General features: G+C 60.6%; 1 protein-coding gene across 1 annotated transcript; it reads left to right on the forward strand.

Annotated features, from left to right (window-relative positions):
- The first annotated feature begins 239 nt into the window (after window positions 1-239).
- RASAL1 (RAS protein activator like 1) lies at window positions 240-26,872 on the forward strand. Its single transcript, XM_045846054.1, has 21 exons — window positions 240-688; window positions 4,670-4,726; window positions 7,015-7,128; window positions 7,288-7,349; window positions 9,920-10,049; window positions 12,118-12,199; window positions 12,292-12,423; window positions 14,430-14,518; window positions 15,016-15,133; window positions 15,280-15,433; window positions 15,799-15,863; window positions 16,113-16,225; window positions 17,954-18,146; window positions 20,819-20,956; window positions 21,489-21,633; window positions 22,742-22,917; window positions 23,985-24,122; window positions 24,208-24,343; window positions 25,075-25,195; window positions 25,970-26,046; window positions 26,323-26,872. The coding sequence occupies exons 1-21, from the start codon at window positions 624-626 to the stop codon at window positions 26,460-26,462; spliced, it is 2,445 nt and encodes an 814-aa protein (XP_045702010.1). The 5' UTR covers window positions 240-623; the 3' UTR covers window positions 26,463-26,872.
- Window positions 26,873-27,813: the final 941 nt, after the last annotated feature.

A 27,813-nucleotide genomic window follows, 5' to 3' on the forward strand; every position in this document is an offset into this window, starting at 1 on the left:
GGCAGAAAAGGGCCAGGGAGATGTGAATGTGTCGGAGGGAAGACAGGCAGGGGACACACGACGTTTTCTGAGCCGGGTGCCAACTCACCAGGAACCATTGGCCACGCCCATCATGGCCGTGGGCCGCTCCCCACCTGGCTGTCCCAGCCTCCGCGCACCCAGGTCTCCGCGGCCCGTGCGCTCCGGTGCGCTTGGCTGGGTGCCGGCAGAGCGCGCGCGCGCGAGGGCCAGCGACCGGAGGGGGGACCCGGCGGGAGGCGGGGTTGCTGGGAGGGCCCTGGGCCGCCCCCTTCCGCCCTCTGCACGCCCTGCCCGCCCACCAGGAGCTCCAGACTCGAGGCAAAACCCGGCGGTGCTCCCAGAGCGCTCTGCGTGCTCCACGCGGTGCTTCTACCTGTGGAGCCCGGGGGGTTGGGGGCGCCCCTTCCCGGACACCTATCCCAGCTTCTCCTTCGAAAACCTCCCGCCCAGCCACCCGCATCTCGGATAGGCGGCGCTGGGACCCCAGGACGCGGCGCCAGGCTCGCAGCTGGTGACATGTAGACTCCCTCCTCTTTCCCCCGCGGCGGTCCAGCCTCGGAACCTGGGCGCCCTCCTGCCCGGAAAGTTTGGGGTTGGGTGCCATGGCCAAAAGCAGCTCCCTGAATATCCGCGTGGTGGAGGGCCGGGCGCTGCCTGCCAAGGACGTGTGAGTACGCCTGGCGCAAGTAGGGAGTGAGGGGTGCACGCGGCGTGGGATGGGGCGGGGTCGCCCATTCCTCGTGCTAGGGAGGGGCAGCGGAGTGGGTGGGGGGTTCTTGTCTAAGACCCTAAGACCCGGATTGGGACAGATTCGCTTTCATCGGGTGAGAGGCCCTATACCCATTGCTGTCCTGGTGGGAGGGGGCACCCGGACTTTGCAGATGCCCCCCCCCACTCCTGCCTCCCCCACTCCCGGAAGAGGGCATGACTTTGTTCTTGGAATGTTCTAAAGGGGGTCTCCATAGCTTCTGCCTAGCAATTGGAGGGCCAGATTCTGTTGGAGCAGGGAAGGGGCACGGGAAGGGGGGGTCTTTCCTTTAGTGCAGGTAGGTGTTGGAGGCGGGGCTTCTCCAGGCTTGGGTGGACTCTTAACAACAGAACCCTGGGGAGGAGCCCCCAAAGGCAGGGGATCCGGGTGGCCCCAGCATTCCTCTGGGTGCATCTGGGATTTCGGTTTGCAGAGTGTCACCAGATGGCCAGCGGTCCAGCCTTGGGGGAGACTAGGTCCCCTTGACCCAGAGCGCTGAGCTCTCCAGCCAGCGGCGCCCAGCCCAGCATGGGCCTCCCTTGGGTGCCGAGTGGCTTCAAAGCCAACTGCAACTCTGCAGCCCCCTCCGCGGCCAGGTGTGATGGGTCTGGGGAGCCCTTGGGCCCCCGCTCAGTCCCAGACCTTGGCTTCGCTGCCCCTAGCTGAGTCAGCAGCTGCCTAATCAGCAGGATGGTGGGAGGGGTCGCCCTCCTGCTTGGCCTAGAGCCCAGAAGGGGTTCTGAGGGTGTCAGCACCTGAGATAAGTATGGGGTCCTTGGCAGGACATCGGCCATTTGACCTTGAACCTGGTTCTCTCTGGGTCTCAGCCTCCCATCTGTGCAGAGGGAGCTCTGGACAGGGTCTCCAGGCCACGCGCAGCTGTGTGGGTGGAGAGCCTACGAGGAGAGGCTTTCCCCGCCGGCCAAGGCAGGCAGGAGCCTGGATTCTGAGCTGCTGTGCAAGTGGAGGCTGGGGCTCAGCTCTGTGCTAACTCCCCCAGCTCTGGGGCCCCAGCAAGGAATATCCTTGCCTTCCATTTCTCGACCTCCCCCCTCCCCAGCGCTACAGCTGTGTCAGGGGGGTGCGGGTGGGGAGCTGCTGAGCGCTCCCTCCGTCCTCCTCAAAGAAACACACCCCTGAGACTGAGGCAGAGAGCTTGCCGTGCGCACACAGCATCAGGACAAGCCCCCTGCCTCCCTCTTTCTGAGACGTCTGTCCTCTCGCAGTCCACGAGAATGGGAGACTCTGGAACCCTGGGCACACGCCCTGGGGCCAGGAGGGGGGGCCTGGTGGCTGATGGAGGGCCGAGGAGGGGGCCCTTTCGGAAACCTGGTTTCCATCTCACTGCGCTCTGCTCCTCCCCCCCCCGCCCCCCCCCCAGTCCTGGTGAGGGCTGCGAGGGAGCTCCTTCTGCCTCTCCTGGGGAGGGAGTTGAGTCATACCTGGTTCCTTAGCCGTCCCTCCTCCTTCATGTTCCCGGGCCAAGGTGAGCTCTGGCGTGGGCCACTCTCCACAGCAAAGGTAGGGAGTCATGCAGCCCCCCTGCCTCAGTGTCCCCGGCTGCTGGCTCCCTCTATCAGAGGGACTCTCCTCCAAGCATGCTGGGATCTCCCCCCGTGGGGACCCTTGGATAGGGCGTGTTCTCTTTCCCCTCTGCTAGGGGAAAGGGCCCGGATTCCTCCTGGAGCGCCACCAGATTTCAGGGGAAATGGGCCTGGCGTGAGAGGCGGACTCAGCGGCTCATTTGAGGGTTACTGCTCTCATTCATGCTGACAGCTGTGAGCCACCGAGGGCTGACTGGGGGCCCGGGCCGTGCTTAACACTTCTCACCGTCCTATTCGCATTTCCGTTTTACAAAAGGGGAAACTGAGGCCCAGCGCCACACAGTCATCACTTGCCTAACATCACACAGCTGGGATGTGGGGACGGACGGCTCGATGCACAAACCAAACTGGGCAGGCAGCGGCCTTGGGGCCCGAGTTCCCACACGTGAGGTGGGGCAGGGGCCGTGGGAGAGGCCAAGGGTCTGGAGAGATCAGGGATCCGGAGGGGGCGGCCCCCCCCTCGCCAGGGCTGCCGCCACCTGATGGGAGCCCGATAAGGCCCTTGTGCGTCAGAGCCCCGCAGCTGACGTGCGTGCGAGCTTGGCTCCCGGGAGGGGCCGGGTGTCAGGCAGGGTCACCAGGAGGGGCTGTGCCTTCCAGCCCTTTGCTGGTGGGACCCCAGCCCACCCCTGCAGCTGGGGAAACGGAAGAAAGGGGAACCTGCCTTAAAGGAGTGCGGGGACAGAGAACCCAGAGAGAGAAAGGAGATATGGGGGGGGGGGTGTTATCCAGCTGGGGACATCCAGGGGGCAGAGCCAGGTGGGGAAACTGAGGCTCCTGGGGTTGCTCAGCCAAAGGGGAAACTGAGACCTGGGGCGCTACACAGAAGGGGGATGGAGGTAAGAACCTGGAGAGGAACTCGGAGATCCAGGCCACTGCCCAGCCGGAGGTGCGCAGGGGCAGGCACTCCCCAGGGAAGTTAAAGCACAGGAGCACCCGCCAAAAGCACCCAAGGGAGGGACTCCAGAGAGGACACTGAGGCACAGGGAGGGCTCAGCCAGCAGACAAGCCTCGGGTTGGAACCCCTCCCGGCACCCATGCTCCCATTCCTTGGGATCCCTGAGGCACTCGTGGGTCAGCGACAGGCTGAGCTGGGAAGGGTGGCAGAGAGAGAGGGGGCGGGGCTGGGGTGTGGCGGGAAGGGTCATTCGGGGAAAGGGATGCTGGGTGAGGGTGCTGGAGGCGGCCTCGGGGCAGGGGATGTGCACTGAGCCCTGCAGACCTGGGTTTGGGTGCTGGCCGCCAGGTGGGGGTGGGGGGCACAGGTCCCCCCCAGGGAGCTCACCGTTCAGAAGTTGCGGGGAGCCGGAGACAGACACTGAACACAGACAGAAGCAAGAGAACAGGGTGATTGCGGGCGCTCAGAGGCATCGGAGGTCGATTGCACGACCCACGGTGACGGTCAGGGAGGCGACGGTGAGATCTGAACATAGGATGAAGCCGGCCGTGACAAGATAGGGGACAGCGCGTCTTAGGCAGCTGGCACAGCCAGTGCAAAGGCCCTGAGGCTGGACTGAGCTGGGTGGGGGACAGAGGAGGCCTGTGCGGTGGGACAAGGGGAGGAGCGGGGCCCGGCCGGCAACTCTTATTGTGAAGTGGGGATGGCGCTGGCTTTGCTGGCCGCTGGCTCGTGCCTGCCCGAGGGGTCGGGCACGTCTGTCCTGCTGGGTGGGTTTCGAGGTCTGGGCGCCCCGGTCTGTGCCTGCAGTGAGAGTCCGCTGAGGTCCTTCCCTGCTGCGGGCTGGGCAGTGCGTGGCCCCTGCCCAGGGAAACGCCATTGCAGTGGAAATCTGGAGAGGGGGATGCTTACCCCAGAGGGTGGCGTCAAGGCACCTGCCAGGGGAGTTCTGGGGAGCCCTGAGGCCTCCCGCCGCACGCACGCACCGCACGTTGTCTGCTTTGGCTCCTGCAGCTGCCTTGGGGGCGTGTGTTAACCCGTTATGCCTGACTCACAGAGCCCGGGCTCCCCAGCCGGCACGCACCCTTGACCTCTGCTTTGGGCTTCCCGGGACCGAAAGTCTGAACTTCTCGCTTTGGGCCTCAATACCCTGTGTTTGTGGGGGGACACCCAGGAAGCCCATGCGCCGTGGGTAGGGTGGCACTGGTTGGGCTGTGCTGCCCTGACACCTCCTGCCAGTCCCCTGAGGTCCTGCCCCGTAGCTGGATCTGCTGTGGCACCCTGTGCAAGCCTCCCCACTCAGGGCCTCCGGAGCACCTCTCTGTGTGATGAAGGTGGGCTGGGGCCCCCACCCCCACTGCCCTCTCAACACCCCTCCCAACCCTCCTCCTTCCGCAGGTCTGGGAGCAGCGACCCCTATTGCATAGTGAAAGTGGACGACGAGGTGGTGGCCAGGTGAGGCGTGGAGAGGCCAGGCCTGGGGCGAGGAGAGCAGGGCAGGGGAGGGCGGGGAGGCCCCTCCCAGACCTGGGGAGGCCTGGGGAGGCCCCTGCACCAGAAGTCACAGGGGAAAGAGGAGCAGGGGGAGGGCGACACTCACCCTGAGGGTGAGCTCGGGGGCCTGACTAGCGTCAGGTGCTCCGTGCCCTGGCCTCAGGGCCCGGAAGCTGGGGCTGTCAGTTCCTTTCCCTGTGGAGCCCCAGCCGGCCCACACCTTCCCCCCGGACCTGCCTGCCGGTGTCCCTGCGGGCTCCCGGGGCTGACTCAGCGGCCGCCAGCCTGCGCCTCTCAGGGTGGCCTCTCTGGGGGCGGGCGTCTCACGCTTGGCTGGGCTGGCTGGTTCCGGGCCTGCTTGCTGGGTGCTGGGGGCACGAAGGTGTGTGTGTGTGTGTGTGTGTGTGTGTGTGTGTGTGCATGCGTGTGTGCCCAGCTGGGCAGCTGGCGAGTGTTTGTGGGGGTGTTGGAGGGGTGGTGTCCGGATGTGCATGTCCTGTGGGTATGTGGGTTCACAGGGTCACTTTGTGTACCAGTGTGTGATCTGTGTGCATGTGGGGGGTGTGCACGAGGGTGTGTGTGCACACACACGGGCTGCCCCGTACACACGTGTGCAACATGGCCTGCTTATTTGGGTACACAGGCGGCAATGTGACGCCGTGTGAGGGCATGAGCGTGTTTGGTGTGAGTGAGTCTGGGCGGGGGGGGACATCGGGCTGGGTCATGCTCAGTTCCCACCCCCGCAGGCCTGAGGGGTACGGGTGGGCGGATGGCTGAGGCCTCGGTTCCTATGGAGACAGCAGGAATCAGGATGCTGCTGGCGCGGGTTCTGGTCCAGATGGCCTGGGAGCTGGGGGCAGGGAGCCCACATGGGGCAAGGTCAACCTGCAGCACCCCAGCTGACCCCTCTGTCCTTCTCTCTGGGCTCACGCTGCCCCCTTACCCAGAAACCCGCAGGCTGATTGTCTGCGTCACCGCAGGCCGCTGTCTCCGCCCCCTTGAGGCTCTGAGGGGCACCCCACCTCGGGGGCTGGGAGCCTGAGGGACTTCCAGTGGGGAAAGGGCCAGCACAGGGGGAAGAGGGTGTTTGGGAAGGAGGGTCCATCTGATGGGGCGCCCCGGGCTGGGGTCAAGGGCAGAGTGTGCGTGCATGTGTGTGCACATGTGTGTGCACACGCTCACACTCTTAGTTGGGGAAGAGGGTATGAAAGGGAGGAGGATGGGAGTGGCAAGTGTGCAACCAAATCTTGCAGCCACACACCTGGGTGTGTCTTGGCGGAGCAAGTCGGGTGTCTGTTCCTTGTTGGGTAAAGGGAAGTGCGTCTGCAGGGGTGCCAGCGTGAAGGTGCTCTGTGCGTGCGTCTGTTTCTGGGCCTGGCTGGGTCCCTACTCCTCCGGAGGTTCCCCCCTGTGTACTGAGGGCTCGGGCTCCTGCCGACTGAGTGGTCTTCTAGCCCCTCACACTCCTGCCTGTCCCAGCCAGCACCTTCCTGCGCCTCAGAATCACCGAGCTCCTCCTTGCTCCAGGGCCTTTGCACATGCTGTTCCAGCCATTTGGAATGCTTGTCCTCGTCCTTCCCCCCCACTCTGCCCAACGAGCTCTCGCAGGGAGCCTTCCTTGACCCTTCTATCCCCACGCCCAGACCCACCAGGCACCGCCGAGCTAACCACAGCACGGGACTGTCCTCACTGTGTCGCAAGAGCTCAGGAGTGAGCGCTTGCCTGCGGAGGCGGGGCCCTGGGGGGGGCACAGGCCTTGGTCTCTCTCCCTCTGGTCCCCCGAAACCCGTAAGGCTGGGCCCCCAGTCAGAGTGTTTACGGCGTGAATGAACAGATGGCTGGATGGCATTGTGCGTGTTGTTAGTTCCCGTGTGTCTGCGTGGTTCTGCGTGTGTACTGGCCGTGTACAACTGTAGTATGTGAGTGTGCGTCTCTGGGTCTCTGTGTGCGTCGGAGCAGTTTTCGTCTGTGTGTTTGTGTGGATGTGTGTTTTCTCCGTGTGTGCCTGGATGTGTGGATATGTCGAAACACATGGATGTGTATTTCTAGAAATTTCTGAGCCTGCAGATTGTGTGTCTGTGTAGGTGTGAATGTGTCTCCTGGTGTCTCTGGCTTCCGTGGCAAATCTGTGAGCGTCTCCGTGTCAGTGAGTATCCCCGAGAGAATGTGCGTGTGCGTCCGGCTGCCAGGCGTCTGCCGCCGCCTGTGTGGCCCGAGGCCCCCCCAGCCCCCTGTGGCCCCTTTTGCAGGACAGCAACTGTCTGGAGGAGCCTGAGCCCCTTCTGGGGGGAGGAGTACACGGTGCACCTGCCCCTGGATTTCCACCACCTGGCCTTCTACGTGCTGGACGAGGATACGGTGGGGTGTGTGCACTGGGGACCCACGCTGGGCATCTGAGGGGAGCTGGTCACCCCAAGGGAAACACCCACCCACCTACCCAGCCCCTGATGCCTGCCCCTGCTACTCCCTGGGCGGGGTGGGTGGGCTCTGGCTTGGACCCTCACCTGCCCGCCTTCCCACAGACACGACGACATCATCGGCAAGATCTCGCTGAGCAGGGAGGCAATTGCCGTGGACCCCCGAGGTGGGTGAGGGGCACCGGGCCTCCCTCCACCAGGCAGGAGGAGGAGGAGGGGTGGCTATGCCCTGGGGCACAGCCAGGGCCTTTGGAAGCACAGAGCCCTCCCTCAGTGAAAAGCTTTTTCAGCTTTTGTTTTTGAACAGGACAGAAATGTGGGGGCGGAGGGATGTGGAAGACCGCTAGTACGAAAGTGGATGAGGAGAAGCGGGCAGAACGCTTCCTGGAGGAAGGGGCGTGAGTTGGTCCTTACAGGTTCTTTGGCAAAGACACCCAGGCTCATCTCCGTGGGTTCTCTGGGGTCAGGTGTGGGCCGGGCCAGATGGAGTGTCTGGTGGAGGGCGATCGGAGGGAGGCGCCAGACCAGGGTCTGGACTTTTTTTCCGGAGGCACTGGGGAGCCATGGATGGTCTTTGAGCAAGGCAGTGAAGAGGTTGGAGCCGCGTTACAGGGGGAAGGGCCGACAGGAGAGAGTAGATACATTTTCGGAAGATCTCTGTGTTGCTTTGCGGATGCTGGACCGCGGTGGGACAGGAAGAGCCCTGGGACACCAGCCTGGAGTCTGTGCAAGCACCGAGTGAGGGAAGCTGCCGGCATCCCGGACCTGGGGGTAGGCGTGGAGCTAGAGGGAGGTGAGGTCGGACCTTCACTGCCAGCAGCACGGGCCTCTACACCTTCAGGAGGGCCCTCCTGCTGTAGAGCAGCGAGACCCTGAATCAGATGAGGTCCCTAATACACTGTCGGACCTGCTGAAAGAAGAAAAACCCCTCAGCATTCTCCCCCCGCCCCCCAAGTGTGGGCACAACCCAACCGGGAGTGGCGAGCAGCAGCCAAGGAATACGGAAGGATTTCCCCAAAAGTACGTGTCGGCATCACATCTGCAGTCAACAGTCGGCATCTGGAGCTGGGGCCGCGGCGGGCGGGTGGGACGGGCTCCCAGACGCCCCCGTGAGACCGGGGGCTTAGAGGAGCCCAGAAGGAGCGGGGCCCCCCAGTTCTCCAGCGACGGGGATCCTCGGGTCAGGTTTCCCACAGGATGGGATCGAACAGACGTGAATTCACAGTCCGAGAGCAGCACACTCGCAGTGCCCGGCACACACGGGAGGGGCCGAGCCACGGTGAGCGCCTGTGCCCTCTGGGCATCGGCGGCTGGATTAACCGGAGCCGTGTGGGCCGCCACGGGCGAGTCGGCAGAGACGGCAGCCCGCAGGTGTAAACCCACGGAGACTTTAGATTCTGTAACTCTGATAACAGAACATTAAAAACATTACACATTTAGGTAAATAAAAAAAAAAAAGGTCATCGCCAGGAAGGGCCAGCAATAACCACAGTCAGTGAAAGCCGTGCATTCGAAAGAAACAAACTGGGAAAAGAAGGAAACGGAACTTTCGGAGGTGAGCAGGACAACTGTCGAAGTTCAGGACGAAGTAGGTGAGTTCAGCAGGAGGTCGCCCGGAGCAGAAGTGAGAACCGGTGGGCTGGAAGTGAGATCTGAAGAAATTATTTAGCCTGGAACCCGGAGACACAAGAAGGAAAATATGAAAGAGATGTTTGGAGACACAGAAACACCTGGGAAGGCCCCGCATGCATTTAATCGGGGTCCTGGAAGGAGAGAGTAGGAAAACGCGGGAGAAGGACTCTTAGAAATGAACACCGGGGAGGGGACATGAACAGAACGGATGGCCTAGAAGTTTCCAGAACTCAAGGAAGGACATGGTTTTCTTTTTCTTTTTCTTTTTTTTAAAAGCCATTTCAGCCTGTCGGTTAGGGTTAAAGTCATTTTTTTTTATTTAATTTATTTATTTTTAGAGAGGGAAGGGAGGGAGAAAGAGAGAGAGAGAGAGAGAAACATCAATGTGTGGTTGCTGGGGGCCGTGGCCTGCAACCCAGGCATGTGCCCTGACTGGGGATCGAACCTGTGATGCTTTGGTTCGCAGCCCGAGCTCAATCCACTGAGCTATGCCAGCCGGGGCAGGACATGGTTTTCTGAGCAGTGGAAGCACGGCCCGTACTAAGCAGGATAAGAAACACCTCTACCTAGACACATTGGGGTGAAACTTCAGAGCGTCAAAGGCATAGTCCTTGAAATACGACGGGAAAAATAGAGTGTTTACCCAAGAACAAATATTAGGCTGACAGGACGTCCCAGGAACTACAATGGAAGCTGGAAGTCGGTGGAACAGTTTCTTCAAAGAGTTGAGAGAAGAGAGAGAGAGAGGTTGAGACTGACATTGAAGTTGACCTGACTGCTGCAGGCAGGGAGAGGTGCCCAGAGGGAGACTCGGAGATAGCAATGCCCAAGGTCTTTCTGAGGGAAAGTACCTTGGGACTCCATGGTTAAGGGCGTGGGTCCTAGGACTATACTGTCTGCGTTCAAACCTTAGCTCGGCTATGGCCCGGCTGTGGGATTATGGGCCCAGCTCCTTCCTCGCTGGGCCTCCTCTTCCTCACCTGGAAGCGGGGGTAATCGCAGCACCTACCTCAGGAGGCTCACATGAAAAGTCCATCCTTCAGTGCATTTCTGATGCCTAGTACATGGTAGGTACCTAATAAAAGTTCGTGCCTGTGCCCTCCAGGAATTGACAGCTGGATTAACCTGAGCCGCGTGGACCCGGATGCGGAGGTGCAGGGTGAGGTCCACCTGGCCGTGCAGATGCAGGAGGACGCACAGGGCCGCTGCCTTCGCTGCCATGTGCTCAAGGCCAGGTATGGTCATGGTGGGGGGTGGCAGCGGGGTGGGGAGTCTGAGAAGGAACAGGAATCCTCTGGCTGCCCCCAGCTGCTGCCTTAGCCTGTGGGGCCTCCTTGCTCCTGGGGCACTTCTGGGCTCGCAACAAGGATCCCATGGAGGCAAACAGGTCAAGCTCACTGGATTGCAACTTCCTGGGGTTGAAGCACAAGCCAAATCCTTGTTGCGTCCCTAGTGACCGGCAACCAAAGGCTGTACACTCAGGATGGCCAGATGGATGAGTGTGGAGGTGTACTAATCAAATTGTGAGCAAGTGGTGATACCCAATTCATACTGATTGTCTCATATGAATGGCATGGAGCTTCAGGCGTGGCTGGATCCAGCTGCTCAAATGGTAACATTGGGAACCTGTAGACACAGATTCCTCAGCTGTCTTTTGTTTTAGCTCCATTCTAAGTCTCTCCCCAGGTCATGGCGAATAGCTCCAGCAGCCTCAGCTGCCATCCCAGCAGCTCGGCAGCTTGAGCTGAAAAAGAAGTTCTCTCTCTTACCATTTGCAATGAATGCTTTGGGAATAATTCTTACTGGCTTAGTCTGGGGCACATGCCTGTCTCTGAATCAATCACACTGGCTCTGGTTTGTCAGGTGTGAGTCACAAGCCCATCCCTAGACTGGAGGGAGGGATCAGCCCACCTAAGTCATGTGAGCCGGGCGTGAGGGTGGGCAGGTCCTGTCCCAGAGAAACATCAGAAGGAGCATGGGTGCGGGACCAGCAAACCCCACAAATGACCCTCCAGGGGCACTGGCGTGTGGGGTACCCATTCTTTCCTCCCACCTATTTATCACTCTGCATTCCCCCCCCCTCGGATCCCCCCATCATTCTGGTCCCTTCACCACTTTCCCCTTTCCCCCTCTTATCTCCCAAGTTGTCTTTCTGTTTTTTTCTTCACACCTCACTCCCCCAACCTTCACTTTTAGGCCAATTCTCGCCCAGGTTGGGGAGGATCTCTATTTCTGGCTTGCTGTGTGACTTTAAAGTCCTTTCTTTCCCTCTCTGTGCCTCTCCTACCACCTCCAGATTCCTGCACCCAACTGGGCATCCTTGGAGTCTGGGTGAAGGAGTCTGGGGCGGAGGGCAGGGGATAGGAGAAAGGACTCACTCCGCATGGGGCAGGGGCTCCTCATCTGCATCTTGCCCAGGGCCTCCTCCCCAGCCACAAGGCTGGGAAGGATCCTTGCAACAGGAAAGGGACCGATTGCTGTTGCTTAGCAACTGGGCCGGCTCCTAGGAAACCAAAGAAGGCTTTGGATGCTGAACAGGGGTGGGAGAGGAGCAGAAGGAAGAAGCAAGCAGCCCCTGGGGGGTGGTGTCCCTGGATTTGGGGGGGCCTCAGGAAAGAGGGCTGGGGTGAGACTTTCGGGCTGTCATGACAACCAGAGGCAGGGGGCTCTGTCTCATGGCTTTTCTTGGGTCCTAGGCAGGGTGTGAGCCTGAGAGTTTGTTGAATGAATGACTGAGCTGAGCCCTCACCTCCTGCCAGCGGCTATGCTAAGCCCTTTCCACACATTATCTCATTTCACCTTGGCCCTATGAGGCTGGTCTGTCACTACTCCCATTTCCCAGATGAGGCAGCTGAAGCTCCGGGAGGGGAAGTGATTTTCCCAGTGTCACCCAGCCAACGCATGGCAGAGCCAGGGCAGGGCTCAGAGCCGGGCTTTGAACCCTGGCATCTGGTCTCCCGTCCAGGGGCTCCAAAGAAACGGAGGCCCGCCATTCCCCCACCCACTACACCTTCGCCTGCTGGGCTTCATGATGTGGGACTTGGTCTTTCTGTTCCTCAGTTTCCTCATCGGGGACATTACTAGTGCCTCCCTACAGGGTCGCCTTCATCAACAGGAAGAAAGTGGGGCTGGACCAGCATGGGGAGGGGTGCCCTTCGCTGGGTCCCTGCCACAGGGCAGGTCATTGCCTTGGAAACCAGTGGCATTTGCATGGCCTGCCCCGAGCCCCCTTTCCCAGGTCCAGCGTGGGTCTTTGTCCCTGTGGGTGCCGTGTCCCCCACTCCTGTCCTCATCTGCCCCCAGGGACCTGGCCCCCCGAGACCTCTCCGGTACCTCTGACCCATTTGCACGCGTATTTTGGGGCAGCCAGACCTTGGAGACATCGGTGAGTGGTGCAGGGCAGCTGGGACAGAGCGGGGCACCTGGAGGGGGCCGTAGTCAGCTCTCTCTCTCATGTACCCCCCCCTCGGCACCCAGATCATCAAGAAGACTCGCTTCCCACACTGGGACGAGGTGCTGGAGCTGCGGGAGACTCCGGGCGCCCCTTCCCCGCTGCGGGTGGAGCTCTGGGACTGGGACATGGTGGGCAAGGACGACTTCCTGGGCATGGTGAGCGCCCCTCCAGCACTCTCTGTGGCTCCGCGCGGCCTCCAGGGGGGATGGAAGGGGAGCAGGGCGGGGTGTCCCCGGGCATGGAAGAGTGGGTGCGAAGGCTGCCTCATCAGGTCTGGGTAATGGACCTCCAAAGGTGCAGGGAGCTGCCCACGTTCACGGCCGGGGCCCGGACTCCAGCTCTGAGCTGAGAGTGCCCAGGGACACCGTGTGCTGGCCCTGCGCTAAGGGCTTCTTCGGCCCAACCTTGTTCACCCCCGTGGCCACCCTCCTCATCGGCTTGGGCTGTTGTCCACATTTTACAGATGGGGAAACTGAGGCTCAGAGAGGCAAAGTGCCTTTCTCAAGGTCATACTATGACTAAGAAATGGCAGAGCCAGGATTTGAGTGCAGGTCTCTCCGACTCCAGAACCTAAGTCCTTAACTCCTATTCCTGGAAGCACTGGGGGCAAGGTCTTCCCCTGAACCTCCGTTGCCCCCTCTCCACAGCTGGTGGGATCGGTCCTGCCTCTCCACAGTAGTGGAGGTATCGGGGTGACCCTTTTTTTTTTTTAAGATTTTATTTATTTTTAGGCAGAGGGGAAGGGAAGGAGAAAGAGAGGAAGAGAATCATCAGTGTGTGGTTGCCTCTTGTGCACCCCCTATTGGAGACTTGGTCTGCAATCCAGGCATGTGCCCTGACTGGGAATCAAACCGGTGACCCTTTGGTTTGCAGGCCGGCACTCAGTCCACTGCGCCATACCAGCCAGGGCCAGGGGTGGCCGTTTTTAAAAGGAGGCAATTAGAGCAAGTGAGAGGGAGGCTTGGTCATGCAACGCTGGCTGGGCCTCAAATGGTTAAAGATAGAGTTATCGAGTGGTAGTGGAAAAAAATACAATAAAGCGGAAAAAAAAAAGAAGAAGAGAAAAAGAGTTCCCATGTGACCCGGCAATTCTCCTCCTAAATCGGTACCGAGAAGTGAAAACACACCTGTCCACACAAACACGGGTACATGAGTGTTCCTAGGGGCGCTGTTTGTAACTAAGAGCCCAAGTGGAAGGAACCCAAATACCTATCAACAGACGAGCGAATGAACACAGGTGAGACGGCCACCCAGTGGAATGTCACTCGGCCGTGAAAAGGAACAAAGTCCTGATACCCACCACAACCGGGGTGTCAACACGATGCTGAGTGACAGGAGTCTGCCCCCCCCCCAAACCCCACACACATTACGTGATTTCATTGATAGGAGAGGTCGCCGGGGGTTGGGGGGCGGGGGGAGTGGCTGCTAACCGGTACAGGTTCTGGGCGGGGCTCGTAGGAATCGTTCTGAAGTTGGGAGTGATGTTCGCACAAACCTGAGGCTCCTGAATGCCATTGGATGATACACTTCAACTGGGCGAATTGCGTGGGGCGCTAATGAAGTCTCAGCACAGTTATTCTATTTTTTTAAAGATTTTGTTTATTTATTTTTAGAGAGGGAAGGGAAGGAGAAAGAGAGAGAGAGAGAGAGAGAAACATCAATGTGTGGTTGCTGGGGGCCGTGGCCTGCAACCCAGGCATGTGCCCTGACTGGGAATCGAACCTGTGACACTTTGGTTTGCAGCCCGAGCTCAATCCACTGAGCTACGCCAGCCAGGGCTTCAGCACAGTTATTTTAAAAGGCGGGGTGGAGCTTGGGGGCCTTCTGGGCTGTCTGGAGACCTTTCGACAGGTGCAATTGCATCCCTGCACAGAGCTGAAAGGACACACAGTCCCACGTGCTGTCCCCAGGAGCTCTGTGACCTTTGGCAAATCACTCCGTGTCTCTGAGCCTCGGTTTCTCCTAATTAGCGTCCCTGGCGGCCCTCAGGGCCCTGGCAGGACTCATCGTGTGGGACTGGGGGAGGGAGCGGCACCACTGTTTGTGGATGGGACACGGTGGGGGAGGAAGGGGTGGGTGGGCAGCCTGCACTCGTCTTCCGGGGCTGGGTGGGGTGGGGCAGGGCCTGGCTGAGGGTCTGCGTGCCCCCCGCCGCCCGCAGGTGGAGTTCCCCCCGAAGGTCCTGCAGCAGAACCCACCCAATGGCTGGTTCCGTCTCCTGCCCTTTCCCGGAGCTGAGGAGGGTTCTGGGTAAATGCGGGGCTGAGGGAGGAGGCCAGGCTGGAACCGTGCTGGGTGCCATCTTCAGCGGTGCCCACGTCAGCCCCCAAGCTGTCCCCCTGTCACTTCGTTCCTTCGGTTAACAGATGCGTGCGGACGCCTCACAGTGTGTGTTTACACAGGTCCAAACGCATTCCCCTGACACCCATCCACCTGTGCGCGTGGCTGTTCACACTTGTTGATGTGTGATCAGAACCCTGGGTCCTTCCACGCCTGTCCACACCTGTCCACACTGTCCCTGTCCTGTTCCTTTCTTTGCACTGGCCACATTGTTGACACTGTCCGCACCTGTGCATTCCTGTTTATACCTGTCCGTACCTGTTCACACCTGCCCGTACCTGTCCACACTCACCTTGTTTTGCAAACATCCATGCTCCCTTCCTGTGTTCACGCCCTCCCATCTTGGCCCTCCGTGCCTGCCCGTACATGCTTCCATGCGTACGTACCTGTGGTCTGACCCTGGTCAGGGGGAGCCTGGGCGCTCTGCGGCTGAAGGTGCGGCTCGTCGAGGACCGCGTCCTGCCCTCTCGGTGCTACCAGCCACTCCTGCAGCTGCTCATGGAGTCCGCCCTGGGGCCGGCAGAGGTGGGTGGTCGGACGGGCGCTGGCACTGGGGGTGGGGGAGGGTCTGGGTGCTGGCCTCCCCCTGCTCCGGGGACACCTGTCTGGGCTCTTCTGCGGTGGAGTCCCGGAGTCCCGGGCCACCTCTCCTGCCCTCTGTCCTTGTCCAGGAGGACTTTTCTAGCCCCCTGGCTGTGCTGGAGGAGCTGACCCTGGGGGACTGCCGCCAGGACCTCGCCACCAAGCTGGTGAAGCTCTATTTTGGCCAGGGGCTGGCTGGGCCTTTTCTGGACTATCTCACCCGGCGTGAGCTGGCGCGGACCAGTGAGTTGCCCCCATGAACCCCAGAGGTCACTCCCCAGGGATGAGTCTGCAGGAGGCCTCTGAGGGAGATGGGGGGTGCTCAGGCAGAGGACAGGGGCTCCTGTGTGTGTGTGTGTGTGTGTGTGTGTGTGCGGAGGGTGCCCCATGCTGTGCATCCCAGCCAGCTGCTTTTTGTCACTCTTGAGCTGTGTGACCTTAGGCAGATTGCTTAACCACCCTGGGCTGCTGTCCTGTGAACAGAGCTGATGTTGCAGGTCTCCTCGACTCCTGGGGCTGGAGGAAGCCTGACCTCCCCCTCGGGCGGGTGTGGGGTGGGCTGGGTCAGCCCCCCATGTCCCAGCCAATACTTCCTTCTGCCCTCCCAGCCGACCCCAACACCCTCTTTCGCTCCAACTCCCTGGCATCCAAGTCAATGGAGCAGTTCATGAAGGTGAGTAGGCAAAGGCCTGGGGGGACCCGGCAGCGGCTTCCTTCGGGGGAACCCCTTCCCGGTGTTCACGGGGACCTCAGAGTTCGGCTGGCTTCCGGTGGCCATGGGTAGCCGAGCTGGGGTGCTGAGGGTGGGTGCCTGCCTTTCCCCCCCCCCGAGTGGCGCCTCGGGTAAGCCTACCTCACCAGCCCTTGGCCGCACCCCGGCCTCGCCCTCAGCCCCCCCCCGTGTGGTGCCCTCTGCCCCCAGCTCGTGGGCATGCCCTATCTGCACGAGGTCCTGAAGCCGGTGATTAGCCGAGTCTTCGAAGAGAAGAAGTACATCGAGCTGGACCCATGCAAGATGGACCTGGGCCGCACCAAGTAAGCAGAGCCGGGTGGTGAACTCTGACCCCCAGACACCCTCTCGTCCCCCGGAGCCTTGTCAGGTTGGGTCTGTGCCCCCTGCCGCCCTTGCAGGAGCCCTGCTTTCCACTTCCTGGCCTCACCTGTGAGCACCTCAGTCCCTGGGCTGCTTAGTTTAGTGGTTCCGGGCAGGACAGGGAAATCTGAGCTCTGGGTTCAAATCCCAGCCATGCCACAATTGGCGTGCAAGTCGCTTTACCCCCCCTAGGGGGTGAAAATGAACTGCGGTGCACACGCACAGCCCAGCGCTAACTAATGCTTCATGAGTACCGGGTATTGCTGGGATGGTGGTGGGGGCTTCGGGCTGCGCGTGGGCCTGCGTGCACAGGTGGGGCCTGCGGCCCTTGGTGAGAGTGGGGGAAGCAGGGCCGTGGCTGGGAGGTCATCCCACACCTGCGCCAGCTCCTCTCTCCAGGACCCCTCTCCACTCCAGCCAGGGCGGGCGGGCTTGTTCCTGCCAGGCCCCGAGAGCTGGCTGCTGGGCAACCCATCGGGGACTCTGTGGGGCCAGCAGGGGGGTCTTACCCTTACTTTGGCAAGTGCTGCCCACCCCTTCCAACCACCCCAAAGGCAGGCATTGGGGCCCCTTTAGCAGACGAAGAAACAGCCTCAGACAGAGGAGGTCACCTGCCTAAGGTGGCACAGCTGGGTGGCACACCTGGCAAGCACGGAGCACAGGGGCATGCATGCAAGCACCGGGGCAGTGCAGGGTGGTAGCTAGACCTGTGTGGGAGTCCTGAATTCTCATCTGGGCTCTGCCCGCTCTTTGCAAGGTGACCTCTCTGAGCCTCTCCTGTTACATGGGAACCATCGGGGTACTTAGGCCATCAGGCGGCCATGAGAATCACATGCTACAATGCCAGAGACATCAGTCCAGGGCTCAGCTCCCGGGGGCCCAGGACACAGCGGGGCCCAGACCCACCAGCCCTGTCTGATGGGGGGCAAGACAGACCCCTCACCTGGATGGAAGTAGAAAGGAAGGAACAAGATACATGCAGATGGAAATGTGCTACTCCATCATCCACTCAATAGAACAATTGTCGAGCACCTACTGTGTGCTGGACCCTGAGGTCACAGCAGAGGATAAAGGGACACAGATCCCTCTCCTAGGGGGAGACAGAGCATAACCCAAAGAAGCAGGCTCTTGCAGGGGATCAGTGGGGTGCAGGAAAATAAAGCTGGGGAGGCTCGGGGAAGTGGCGGGAGCAGGTGCTTGCGACATCCCATAGCGTGGTCACAGGGACGGCCTCGCGGAGAAGGGGACATTTAAGCAAACACTTGAAGGAGGTGAGGGAGAAAGGCACGTGCAGAAGAGTGTTCCAGGCCGGAGGAACGGCAAGTGCAAAGGCCCTGGGGTGGAGGCACGTGGCTGGGGTGTCTAAGCTGAAAATGCATTTTGCACCAGGGTCTGTGACGATGTGTGATGAGGGAGGGATGGCCTCTGAGGAGGTGACATTTAAGCTGCATGTGGGGGTAGGAATGCCTCAGGTAGAGAGAATAGCACCTACAAAGGCTCCCAGACGAGAATGAGCTTCGTGTGTTTAAGCAGAAGCAAGGAGTCGGTGGGATAGGCAGGAGGTGGGATGGGAAGGCGGGTGCTGTCTGAGCCTGGGGGGCCCCGGTGTGCAGGGTTCCGAGCAGGCTGGGGCCGGGGTCTGAGGCAGAGCCGCTCTGCTTGCTCCCCAGGAGGCTCTCCTTCAAGGGCACATCCTCGGAGGAGCACGTGCGGGAGGCCAGCCTGGGGCTGCTGACCGGCTACCTGGGGCCCATCGTGGATGCCATCGTGGGCTCCGTGGGGCGCTGCCCGCCGGCCATGCGCCGGGCCTTCAAGCAGCTGCACCGGCGTGTGGAAGAGCGCTTCCCGCGGGCGGAGCACAAGGTGGGCCGGGCGCTCCCATTGGGCAGACGGGGAGACTGAGGCTGGGGAGGGCAGGAGCGTGTTCAAGGTCACGTGGCGAGTCAGGGCAGAGGTAGGATCGAAACTAGGCTGCCATCCTAAAGCACTCTGTGTCCTGGCTGAAGTGGGTACATTTCGATAGGGCCTGGGACCCCCCAGGGGTGGTAATAATAATAATAATAATAATAATAATAATAATGGCAGCAACACTATATGCAGCATGGATCAGACCTTGTCTTGAGTATGTATTACCTTACCTAGTCCTCACATCCACGCTGTATTATTCCATTCTATAGAGGAGGAAACTGAGGCCCAGAGATGTGAAATTATACAGCTAGAAAGGGGTAATGATGGGACAGGCACCCAGCCAGTCAGGCCGGCACCACGATCTGTGCTCATAACCACCAAATAATAGTGTGGCCCACGGCGCGTGCCCCCACAGTGCCAGCTGTGTGTGCCCCCGGGCCCACATGAGAGACAGAGAGGTGTTCACCCCAAATTAAGTCTAAGTATGAATCCTCCATGAGCTAGTGCTTCCCCAACAGTGATACAAAAGTTGAAAACTCGGGTGCTGCAGAGTTCAGGCAGGTGAGGTAAATGTTCAGAGCCGTCCAGGTGTGGGGCAGTAGGGAGTGGTAGGGACTGCGGCAAACTGGCACTCTCACAGCTTTCCCAAGGGGACAGCTGCAGGCAATTGTTGCCATGTAAAATTGCCAGCTCTTCAGAGTTTTTGTTTTTTTTCTTAAAGCCAACATTCTGGATTTTATGTGAGATCCCTCATTTAAAAAATGTTGGCACTAATTCACCTAAAAAAACAACTTCAACAAAACAACAACATTTTGAGCTGACCATTACACACGTGTGGCTGGACTGGCCCGCAGGTTATCAGTTTGAGAGCCCCGGGTGTCGTGCTCAGCCCACTTCCCAGGTGGCTGTTGTCCTTGCTCACGAACGACGACGTCACAGGGAGCTAACTTACCTGGTGCTGAGGTAGCGGAAATGCAGATTCCAGTTCCCTCTGCAGAAGGGTCCGGGACTGGAGTGTTGGAGATGTGATGGCCCCACCCTTGGAGCCTGGGTTATGAGCCCTGGTTTTCTGCCATGGTGCTCCCCACTCCCTGCTTACAGATGGAGAAACCGAGGCCCAGAGATGTAAAAGTCCTTGGCCAAGGCCTCCAGACTCCCAGCTGAAATTTCTCTGCCCGCGCCCCACCCCAGCCTCCACGGAGGAGCGGCCTCCAAACTGGGACGTGGCTTGATTTATGCCCCACTTTGCTGGGCTCTCGCCCCGGCTGCTGGCAGAGGTGCTAAGTGGGACACAGCTGTGGCAGCGGAGAGGGAAGGGAAGGGGAGGCCAGCTCCCCAGGCAGCCTAGCCCTTGTGGGCGGAGCCAATATCTGAGACAGCCCAGAGTCCCCAGCTCTTAGCCCCCACGGTGGGATAGGCCTCGGGAATAGGGACTTCCTCAGTTCCATGGGGGTGGGTGGGGTCAGGAGAACCCAGGGGAGCCCCTTTCTCTGCCTTCCTGACACCTGTTCCTCCTTCTCAAGAAAGGAGGAAGTCATGGGCTGACGTCAAAGGCTAAAATTACCCTTGAACGTGGCAGGCGGGGGATGGTGACCTTGGGGGCAGTCCAGGATTCCAGATGAACGAGGCAGGGGCAGAGACCCGCCCTCTGTGCAGTTCAAGTGCCCGGCCCCTGGCAGGGCTCGCTGTCAACGCAGAGGTGGCCCAGGGAATCGGCACACACCCAGGGAGCGTACAGTCTCAGGGGTAAATACAGCTCCTCAATAAACACCGAGCACATTCTCAGGCTAAATATGGCCCCCTGAATGGGAGAGGGGAGTGGGGCATGGCTTGGGGGGAGCCACATGCACCCAGAGACACACCCTCTTCCTGAGTCCCTGCTGCTGGTACGTGCAGGTGGCCAGGCACGAGACTCCCGTGGGCGGGCACCGTACTTCCCGGTTTGTACATGGCCGGGGCTGGGGCTGGGGGTGCACGTGGGACAGGCCCTGGAGCCAGCCCAACTGGGTTCACTACTGAGCCTCAGTGTGGCGGAGAGCTGAGAGTTCAAATCCTGCCTGGGCTCCATCGTGGTTCAGCTGTGAGACCCGAGGCCATGACTTTCCCTCTCTGGGTATCAGGGGTGCCTCATCTGTGAAATGGAGATACAGTACTTCTGGGGGTGAGGGTTAAATAAACAAGTGTGTGGAGACATTCCTGGCCTGGTGCTATCCATGATAAACCATGGATCTGGGTTGGAATCCTGCCTCCTTTACGCCTCCGCTGTGTGACCTTGGGCAAGTCACTCGGCATCTCTGAGCTTCTGCCTCCTCGTCTGTGAAATGGGAATAGTGATGGTGCTTTCTTTAGAGGACTGGGACCTTAGCAATCCCTGAGGATGCTTGGCTAAATGTGACTGTGCAGTATTAGTATTATGACCCCATTTTCCAGATGGAAAGACTGAGCTCCCCAGCCCCCCCCCCCCACTCCTACAGAAGACCCCCTGGCAGACCAGGATGGCCTCCTGGTCTGTCTCCCATTTCACCTTCTCTGGCGCCCCCCCCCCTGTCTACAGTCCTCGCTGCCTCCGTTTCCCCGGCGTGGACATGGGTTTGGGGGCCCCCCTCACCTGCTGCCTTTCTCGGCAGGACGTGAAGTACCTGGCCATAAGCGGCTTTCTCTTCCTGCGCTTCTTCGCGCCCGCCATCCTCACCCCGAAGCTGTTCGACCTCCGGGACCAGCACGCAGACCCCCAGACCAGCCGCTCACTGCTGCTGCTTGCCAAGGTGCCCCCACCCAGGGTGGTCCGAGCCAGGGCGGGCAGCCCACGGCAGGAGGAGGGCGGGGAGGCTGGGCCCAGAGGAGACCCCGGGAAACCCGTCTGAAACGCCACCGTTCATGTCGGCCCCGAGTGCCAAGGCATCGCTGTGCTCTCGCACATCCTCTGTGGGAGCAAAGACCCTACCCTTCCAGGGGGCACCTGGGCTGTCCTCCACACCTCAGTGTTCATTAGGCCCTCCTTTGCAAAGTGGCCACGTTTGGAGGTTCTGATGGGCACCAGGGTACACGAGATGGAATCGGGCAGTCCTGGGGGAGGGCCCTGGGCTCAGGAGGGAGCGGAGTAGCATGGACACTGGGGTGGTATATCCGTCCACAGGAAGACACAGCTATTGCCCTAAGCAGGTACCGCCATGAGTCTTCTCCTTTCTGCCGGCACTGACTGGGGAGCCAGGGCTCTGGGTCTGGGTCCTGGGCGCACAGAGGGGCCTCTGCCCTGCGGTGACCTTGGCCCCAGCACCCTCTGCTTCTTCGATCCAGGCCGTGCAGAGCCTCGGAAACCTGGGCCAGCAGCTGGGCCAGGGCAAGGAGCTGTGGATGGCCCCCCTGCACCCCTTCCTTCTGCAGAGCATCTCATGTGTGAGAGACTTCCTGGACCGGCTGGTGGATGTGGAGGGGGAGGAGGGTGAGTTCCTGTGGCCTTGCCCTGTCCGGCTTGCCACTCCCCTGGGCCCTTGGGACCTGCCCTGCCACCTCCCCCTAGCACTGAGACCAGGGACCTCTGCTTCAGCGAGTTAGTCAGCTAACATTTCCTGGCACCCCCTGTGCCACCCCCCCGCGGGCGGGGACCGTGGCCCGGTGTTCATGCAGCCGGCAGCCATCTATCCGGCGCCTCCTGTGTCACAGGCACTGCTCCGCGTGCCGGGGAAGCCGGTGAGAGAGACAGAAGGAACTCCTGCTCTCATGGAAGTTTTATTCTAGCAGAGACAACAGGCTGTAAAGGAGATGAATGAGCAAATCATGGCGTGTTAGGAAGTGCCGAGGAGACAAGGGAAAGGAGGGAAGGGAATGTTGGGGCACGGCAGGTCAGCCTTCCAGCCAGGGCAGCCGGAAGCAGTCTCACTAGAGTGGAAGTAAATCTCACAGTACAGAGAGTGAGCCGTGAGCATCCTGGGGAACAGCGTTCCAGGCTGGAACGGCATGTGCAAAGGCCCTGAGGCCGGGACAGAGAGCGGCAGTGAGGAGGCCGGTGAAGAAGCGTGGGTGAGGCAGAGCGAAGGGGAGGTGAGGAGCCAGTCTGGGTGGGGCTTTGTCGGCAGCGAGAAGAGCTGTGCCTGCGCCTTGGAGTGGAATGGAGCCACAGGACAGCTTCAGGCAGAGCTGGGGTCGAGTCCATCACACAGTGTGGGGCCCCGGTCATGAGACAGCTGGGTCCCAGCCACACAGGAGCAACCTGTTGCAATGTGGAACGCTGGTTGTGGCCAGCGGGGTCCCTGTGGTGCCAGCGAGGAGCCTGAGTCTGGGCTCCCTGGGGATGGCTGCGTCTCAGGCGCTCCCTCCCGCCCCCCGGGCTGACTCCATAGACGTAGCTCCCCCTGCTGGCTGCCTGCGCAGCGGCCTGCAGATCCCTCAGGTTGGAGCGGGATCATCAAGGCCAAGTTGGTGCTCCCTGCCCAGCCATAAGTGACTCATCCTCCCGCCTCTAGGGGAGCAGAGACTCATACTCATCCACCAGGCCCTGGACAGGCTGCCAGAGTAGGCTGAGCTCACTGTCCCTTCTCCCCACTTCCCAGAAGCTGGGGGCCCAGCCAAGGCCCTGGTCGCGCCCTCGGTGCCCGTCCGAGAAGGCTACCTGCTGAAGCGCAAGGAGGAGGCGCCCGCCAGTCTGGCCACGTGCTTTGCCTTCAAGAAGCGTTACTTCTGGCTCAGCGGGGAGACCCTCTCCTACTCCAAGAGTCCCGAGTGGCAGGTGGGGCTCTAGTCCACCGTGGAGGGGTTTCCAGTGGTGCCCCCCCTGACCTTCACAGAGCGGCCTTTTTGCACCCAGGGGGACACGGAGGCCCAGGTTGGGGCAAGGACTCATGCAAGGCCCCACAGCAACTTGGCAAGGTCAAATGCTCAGGCCAGGCTCCGCTCACACCCTTGGGCCAATGTGCATCCAGGCCAGGGACAGGCATATACACGCACACACCCTCACCATCAACCGCCCTTCAGAACCTACACTCGGGGTGGGCCCGACACCCCCTCCAGGTGTGGACCCGCACAGGGCAAGGACAACACTCAGGCACCCTCGGGTGTTCCCAGCCGGGCCTGTGCCCGCATACCGCACAGGTACAGGCCTGGTGGTCAGGCGCATGCGCCCGGGCATTCCTTCCCTCACTCACTCACTCACTCACTCATCAGACCTTTATTGAGAGCCTCCGGGGCACCATGCAGTGCTCTGGGCGTGGAGATGCAGCAGTAAGCAAGACGGAGTCCCTGCTCTTGTGGGGCTGCCCCTCGAGTCTGGCACAGACGGACAGGTGCTGGGATCTGCCCACTGCTGCGTGAGCACCGTAAATAACAACAGCTCACACCGGAGCGATGCCGATTCTCGAGTTCAGCGCCCTGGGTTCTAATTCTGGCTCCACCAGGCGAGAGACCTCGGGAGGGCCATGTACCCTCTTGGGCTTCAGCTTCTTCTGCACATTGGGGAGAATAATAGACCCGGCCTCAGAAATTTGTTGGGACGATGAAATAAGTTGGTACATGCGAGGTGCTTAGAACCACATCCCACGAGCTGGGTCAGTGGTGATGGTGATGGTGGTGGTGGGACTGATGCCCGTGGAGTTGTCACTCGCAGAGGGATGGGGCAGGACTTTGGGGCTCGTGGAACGGCTGAGTGGACGTGCACACAGATCACAGATACAGGACGTTGGATGTCCTTACCCCTGGGGACACCGCGTGATGCGCGCACCCCGAGGAAAGCTGTCCCCGGGGCCCCACACCCCAGCCGCAGCCTTCAGCCCGCCCTGCTTCGACATTCCTCTCTCCCAGACGCGTTCCTCCATCCCGGTGTCCCACATCCGCGCGGTGGAGCGCGTGGAGGAAGGCGCCTTCCAGCTGCCGCACGTGATGCAGGTGGTGACGCAGGACGGCTCGGGGCCCCTGCACACCACCTACCTGCAGTGCAAGGTGAGGCAGAGCAAGGCTGGGGGGCGGGGGACGTCCCTCGAGTCCCGCCTCGCTCCGGTCCGCAACCTCCCCCCACTCCCTGCAGAACGTGAACGACCTCAACCAATGGCTGTCGGCCCTGCGCAAGGCCAGCGCCCCCAATCCCGACAAGCTGGCCTCCTGCCACGCGGGTGCTTTCCGCAGCTCGCGCTGGACCTGCTGCCTCCAGGCGGAGCGCTCAGGTGAGGGGGCGGGGCGGGGTCAGGCTCCGCCCTTCGCTCCTGTCAGTCAGCTGTCGGGGCTTGCAACGTGGTGCAAGTTACCCTCTCTCTGTCTCAATCTCTGCCTCAAGTTTGAAATGGGGTCGATAACAGTGCTACCTCCTAGGGTTTCGTGAAGACTAAACGTGAGGTGTTATTTTTGGTAAGCACCCACTGTGTGCCAGGTATCTAGCAGTACACAGACGGGCATCGGGCTCGCTCTCAAGGAGGACAAATGACTGACCAGGCCATTGTAATGCAGCTTCCTGAGTGCCCAGATGAGGCTTTTGAGACTCCACGAATGCCTCTGACCCAACCCCAGGGTTGGAGATCAAGGAGGGCTTTCTGGAGGAGGTGCTGCTTAGAGATGTGACCTGAGGTGAATAGGAGTGAAGCTGCAAAGTTGGGACTCAGGGGTGGGGTCAGGAAGACTGTTGCAGGCGGAGCAAACAGCGGGAGCAAAGGCCTGGGCTGGAGACAGAGGGGCAGAAGGGTTAGCGTGGCTCAGCCCGGCTGCACCTGGACTGTGCTAGGAGGCTGGAGACAGGGGAGGCCACCGCTCTGCCCCGGGAAGGTGGAGGCAGGGGCCTGGAAGGAAGTAGGGTTTGCAGACGGATTGGAGAGGCAGGAGGGGCGGGGCTTGGCCACAACCTGCCTTGGGGGCTTCTGGAAGGGGAATCGGAGGAGTCATTGACAGTGCTGTGTCCCCTCAGCTGCTGGTTGCAGCCGCACACACTCGGCCGTCACCCTGGGGGACTGGAGGGACCCCCTGGATCCCGACGCTGAGACCCAGATGGTGTATCGGCAGCTGCTCCTGGGGCGGGACCAGCTCAGGTGGGTGCCCCGCTCTTCCCACTTCGCCCCTCATGGCCACGGGGGCCTCCTCTGTTCATTTAGTCACTTTCCATGTGCATCAGCTGAGGCTGGAGCAGGGGAGGGACAAGCTCAAGGTGAGGGTGGGGAAGCATTCTTGGGTGGGCCCTGATGCATACCTGGATCTTAGCATCTCTTAGCACCTCCAGAGACAGGGGAACAGACCTTGGATGTGTTCCTCCCCGTGCCCAGCCTCAGGGTCACTTACTCGGTGGCAGAGATTTGCTCCAGCTCATTAGAGAGTGGGTTCAAATCCTGCCCTGGTCTCTTACTGGCTGTGTGATCTTGGGCAAGTCGCTTATTGTCTCTGTACCTTAGTTTCCTCCTTTGGAAACCAGGGTTAGTAACAGTGCCCGCTTCCTGGGCTTGTCCCGAGTATCAAATGCGCTCATGCAGGTAAAGCCGCAGAGTCAGCTTTCAGTAAACGGTAACTATAGTGATGCCGCAAACCTTAGATAAGTTATTTTGCCTCTCTGTCTCGGTGACCATCAGTATCACGGCACTAACAGGAAGTGCCGGCCTCAGACAAGTTCCTCGTGGTAGTTGGATGAGTGAGGCCACGGGAAGGGCCTGGAGTCATGTCTGGGACTCTGTAAACGTTGGCCGTGATGAGGATATTGGTGGTGCCGTTGAGTGAGAACCTGCAGCGTCCCCTGCAATCGGCAGAGGCGCTCCGGGGTGGAGAGAAACTGGGACTCAGGGGTCAGCCCTGTCTGTCTCCCCCTCAACGTCCAGGATGAAGCTCCTGGGGGACTGCAGCATGGACACCAGCCCGGAGGAGGACGCGGGGAAGGACTCCGGTTCCATGGAAGGTAAGGGTTCAGTTGAGGGGGTCCCTCTCCTTTGCCCTCTCTGGCACCTCCCGCCACTTGCCAAGTGCACCCCTGTGCCCTCTAAATCACTGTCCTATTTCCAGTCCACCCGCAGGCCAGGGGGTTGTGTGTGTGTGTGGGGCGGGGGGGCTCTGGCACCTGTTGGGATTCTTGTGGCACAAGACAAATCTGGAGCCCAAGGAAGCCATTGGGTGCGGGTTGGACTGCCTGCCCTGGCCCGGCTGAGCCGCTGTGGCCCCCTCGCCTCCCTCCCAGGGACCTGTCCTGAGGCCCTGGACCGGCAGAGAGAAGCAGCTGGCCGCCTGCTGGAGGTGCTCGAAGACCTGGACAGAGCCCATGAGGACTTCCAGTGGCAGGAGCAGGGGAAGGTGGCCCCAGGTCCCCTCAGGCCCTGAGGAAACGCCACAGGCAGCCTGGGAGGAAGAGTAAGGAGCCGTCGGACCTGTCTCAGAGTGCCCTGGCCCCGGAGTCTCCTCCTGGCTGTGCTGTACCTCACTGATGCTGTGACTGGGGGCTGCCGGAGACTGCCCAGCCCCGTGTGCTCCAGGTCCCAACGCCGAGGCATGGGCGCAGGGGCCAGCCTTGCACTGACCGAGTCTCACCCTGGGCTGAGGCAGACCGAAGTGACCGGGGTGAGGAGCCCGACTCTCCTGGCTCAGCCCGAGGTTGCTGCTTCCCAGGACTGGCCTCCCCCCACGCCGAGGCGGCCAGCCTGACCTTGAGCTGCTGGATACAGCTGTAACTACATCCCCAGTGCCCGTGTGGCCTTGCTGCCCCTGACAAGCACTAAACCTACTCAGCCCTGCCTGTTTCTATGTCTGCCAGTCTCTATAACCTCACACAAATCCTCCTGACCCCTGCCCTTGGCTGATGGTCCTAATCACAGGCTTCCAGAATCAGGTGCCTTCAGGCTGGGGGCCCGACCTGCAAGACTCAGACCCTTGGAGTCTGGGAGACCCTGGGCCAGGCCCCTTGCCCCTCTTTGAGCCTCAGTTTACCCTGCCTTCGATGTGTGGCTTTTCCAATGTGGTTCCATAGAGGTAGCTCAGGAGCCACGGAGAAGTTTCACGCACTGGCCCAAAGCTCCCCCCGCCCACCACCACCCTGGGGTGTCTGCTAGAAAAATGCAGACCCCTGGGCTCCACCCAGACCTACTGCATCAGAATCCGAAAGCGTGTGGGGAGGAGGTGTCAGGGTTCTTAACAAGCTCCGCAGGTGACCTGGATGAATGTCGGATTTGAGGATCGCAGGGCCTGGGAGATTATGTATACAAGGGTTTTGGGGAAAGAATATGAGAATGAACCACAGAGGATACGATGTTTGGAAACACTCAACGGTCAGAACTGGAAGGGGCTCCAGGAACTCGGTTTTTTGTTTGTTTGTTTGTTTGTTTTTTCCGGTTTTGTGTGACTATAGTGGGGGATGGAAACTGAACCTACCTGGCTGGGGAGAAGGTGGACCGGGGTGCAGCGCTATCCCATGGATGGCCAGTAGGGGTCGCTCGGAGCCGCAGCATCCACAACAGCCATCTGGGCCTTCTGGGACGTTGCAAAGGCTGGTCGAAGCTGGTTCCAGGTCCTGGTCCCCGTCTTTCCCTAGACAGAACCCGGCCCTCCTCCCCAAGGGCACAGGCTGGGGCTCTGGGGTCCCAAAGAGCTGATCATGGTGTCTCCCGGCTTTCTCCCATATCTTTCCAGAGGCCCTCAGCTCCCAGCCCGAGTTCCTCATTCCTAGCAATTTTACCAG

Source organism: Phyllostomus hastatus, unplaced genomic scaffold, assembly GCF_019186645.2.
Source record: "Phyllostomus hastatus isolate PE091 unplaced genomic scaffold, TTU_PhHast_1.1 phas_contig_1162, whole genome shotgun sequence".
NCBI classification, from domain to species: Eukaryota; Metazoa; Chordata; class Mammalia; order Chiroptera; family Phyllostomidae; genus Phyllostomus; species Phyllostomus hastatus.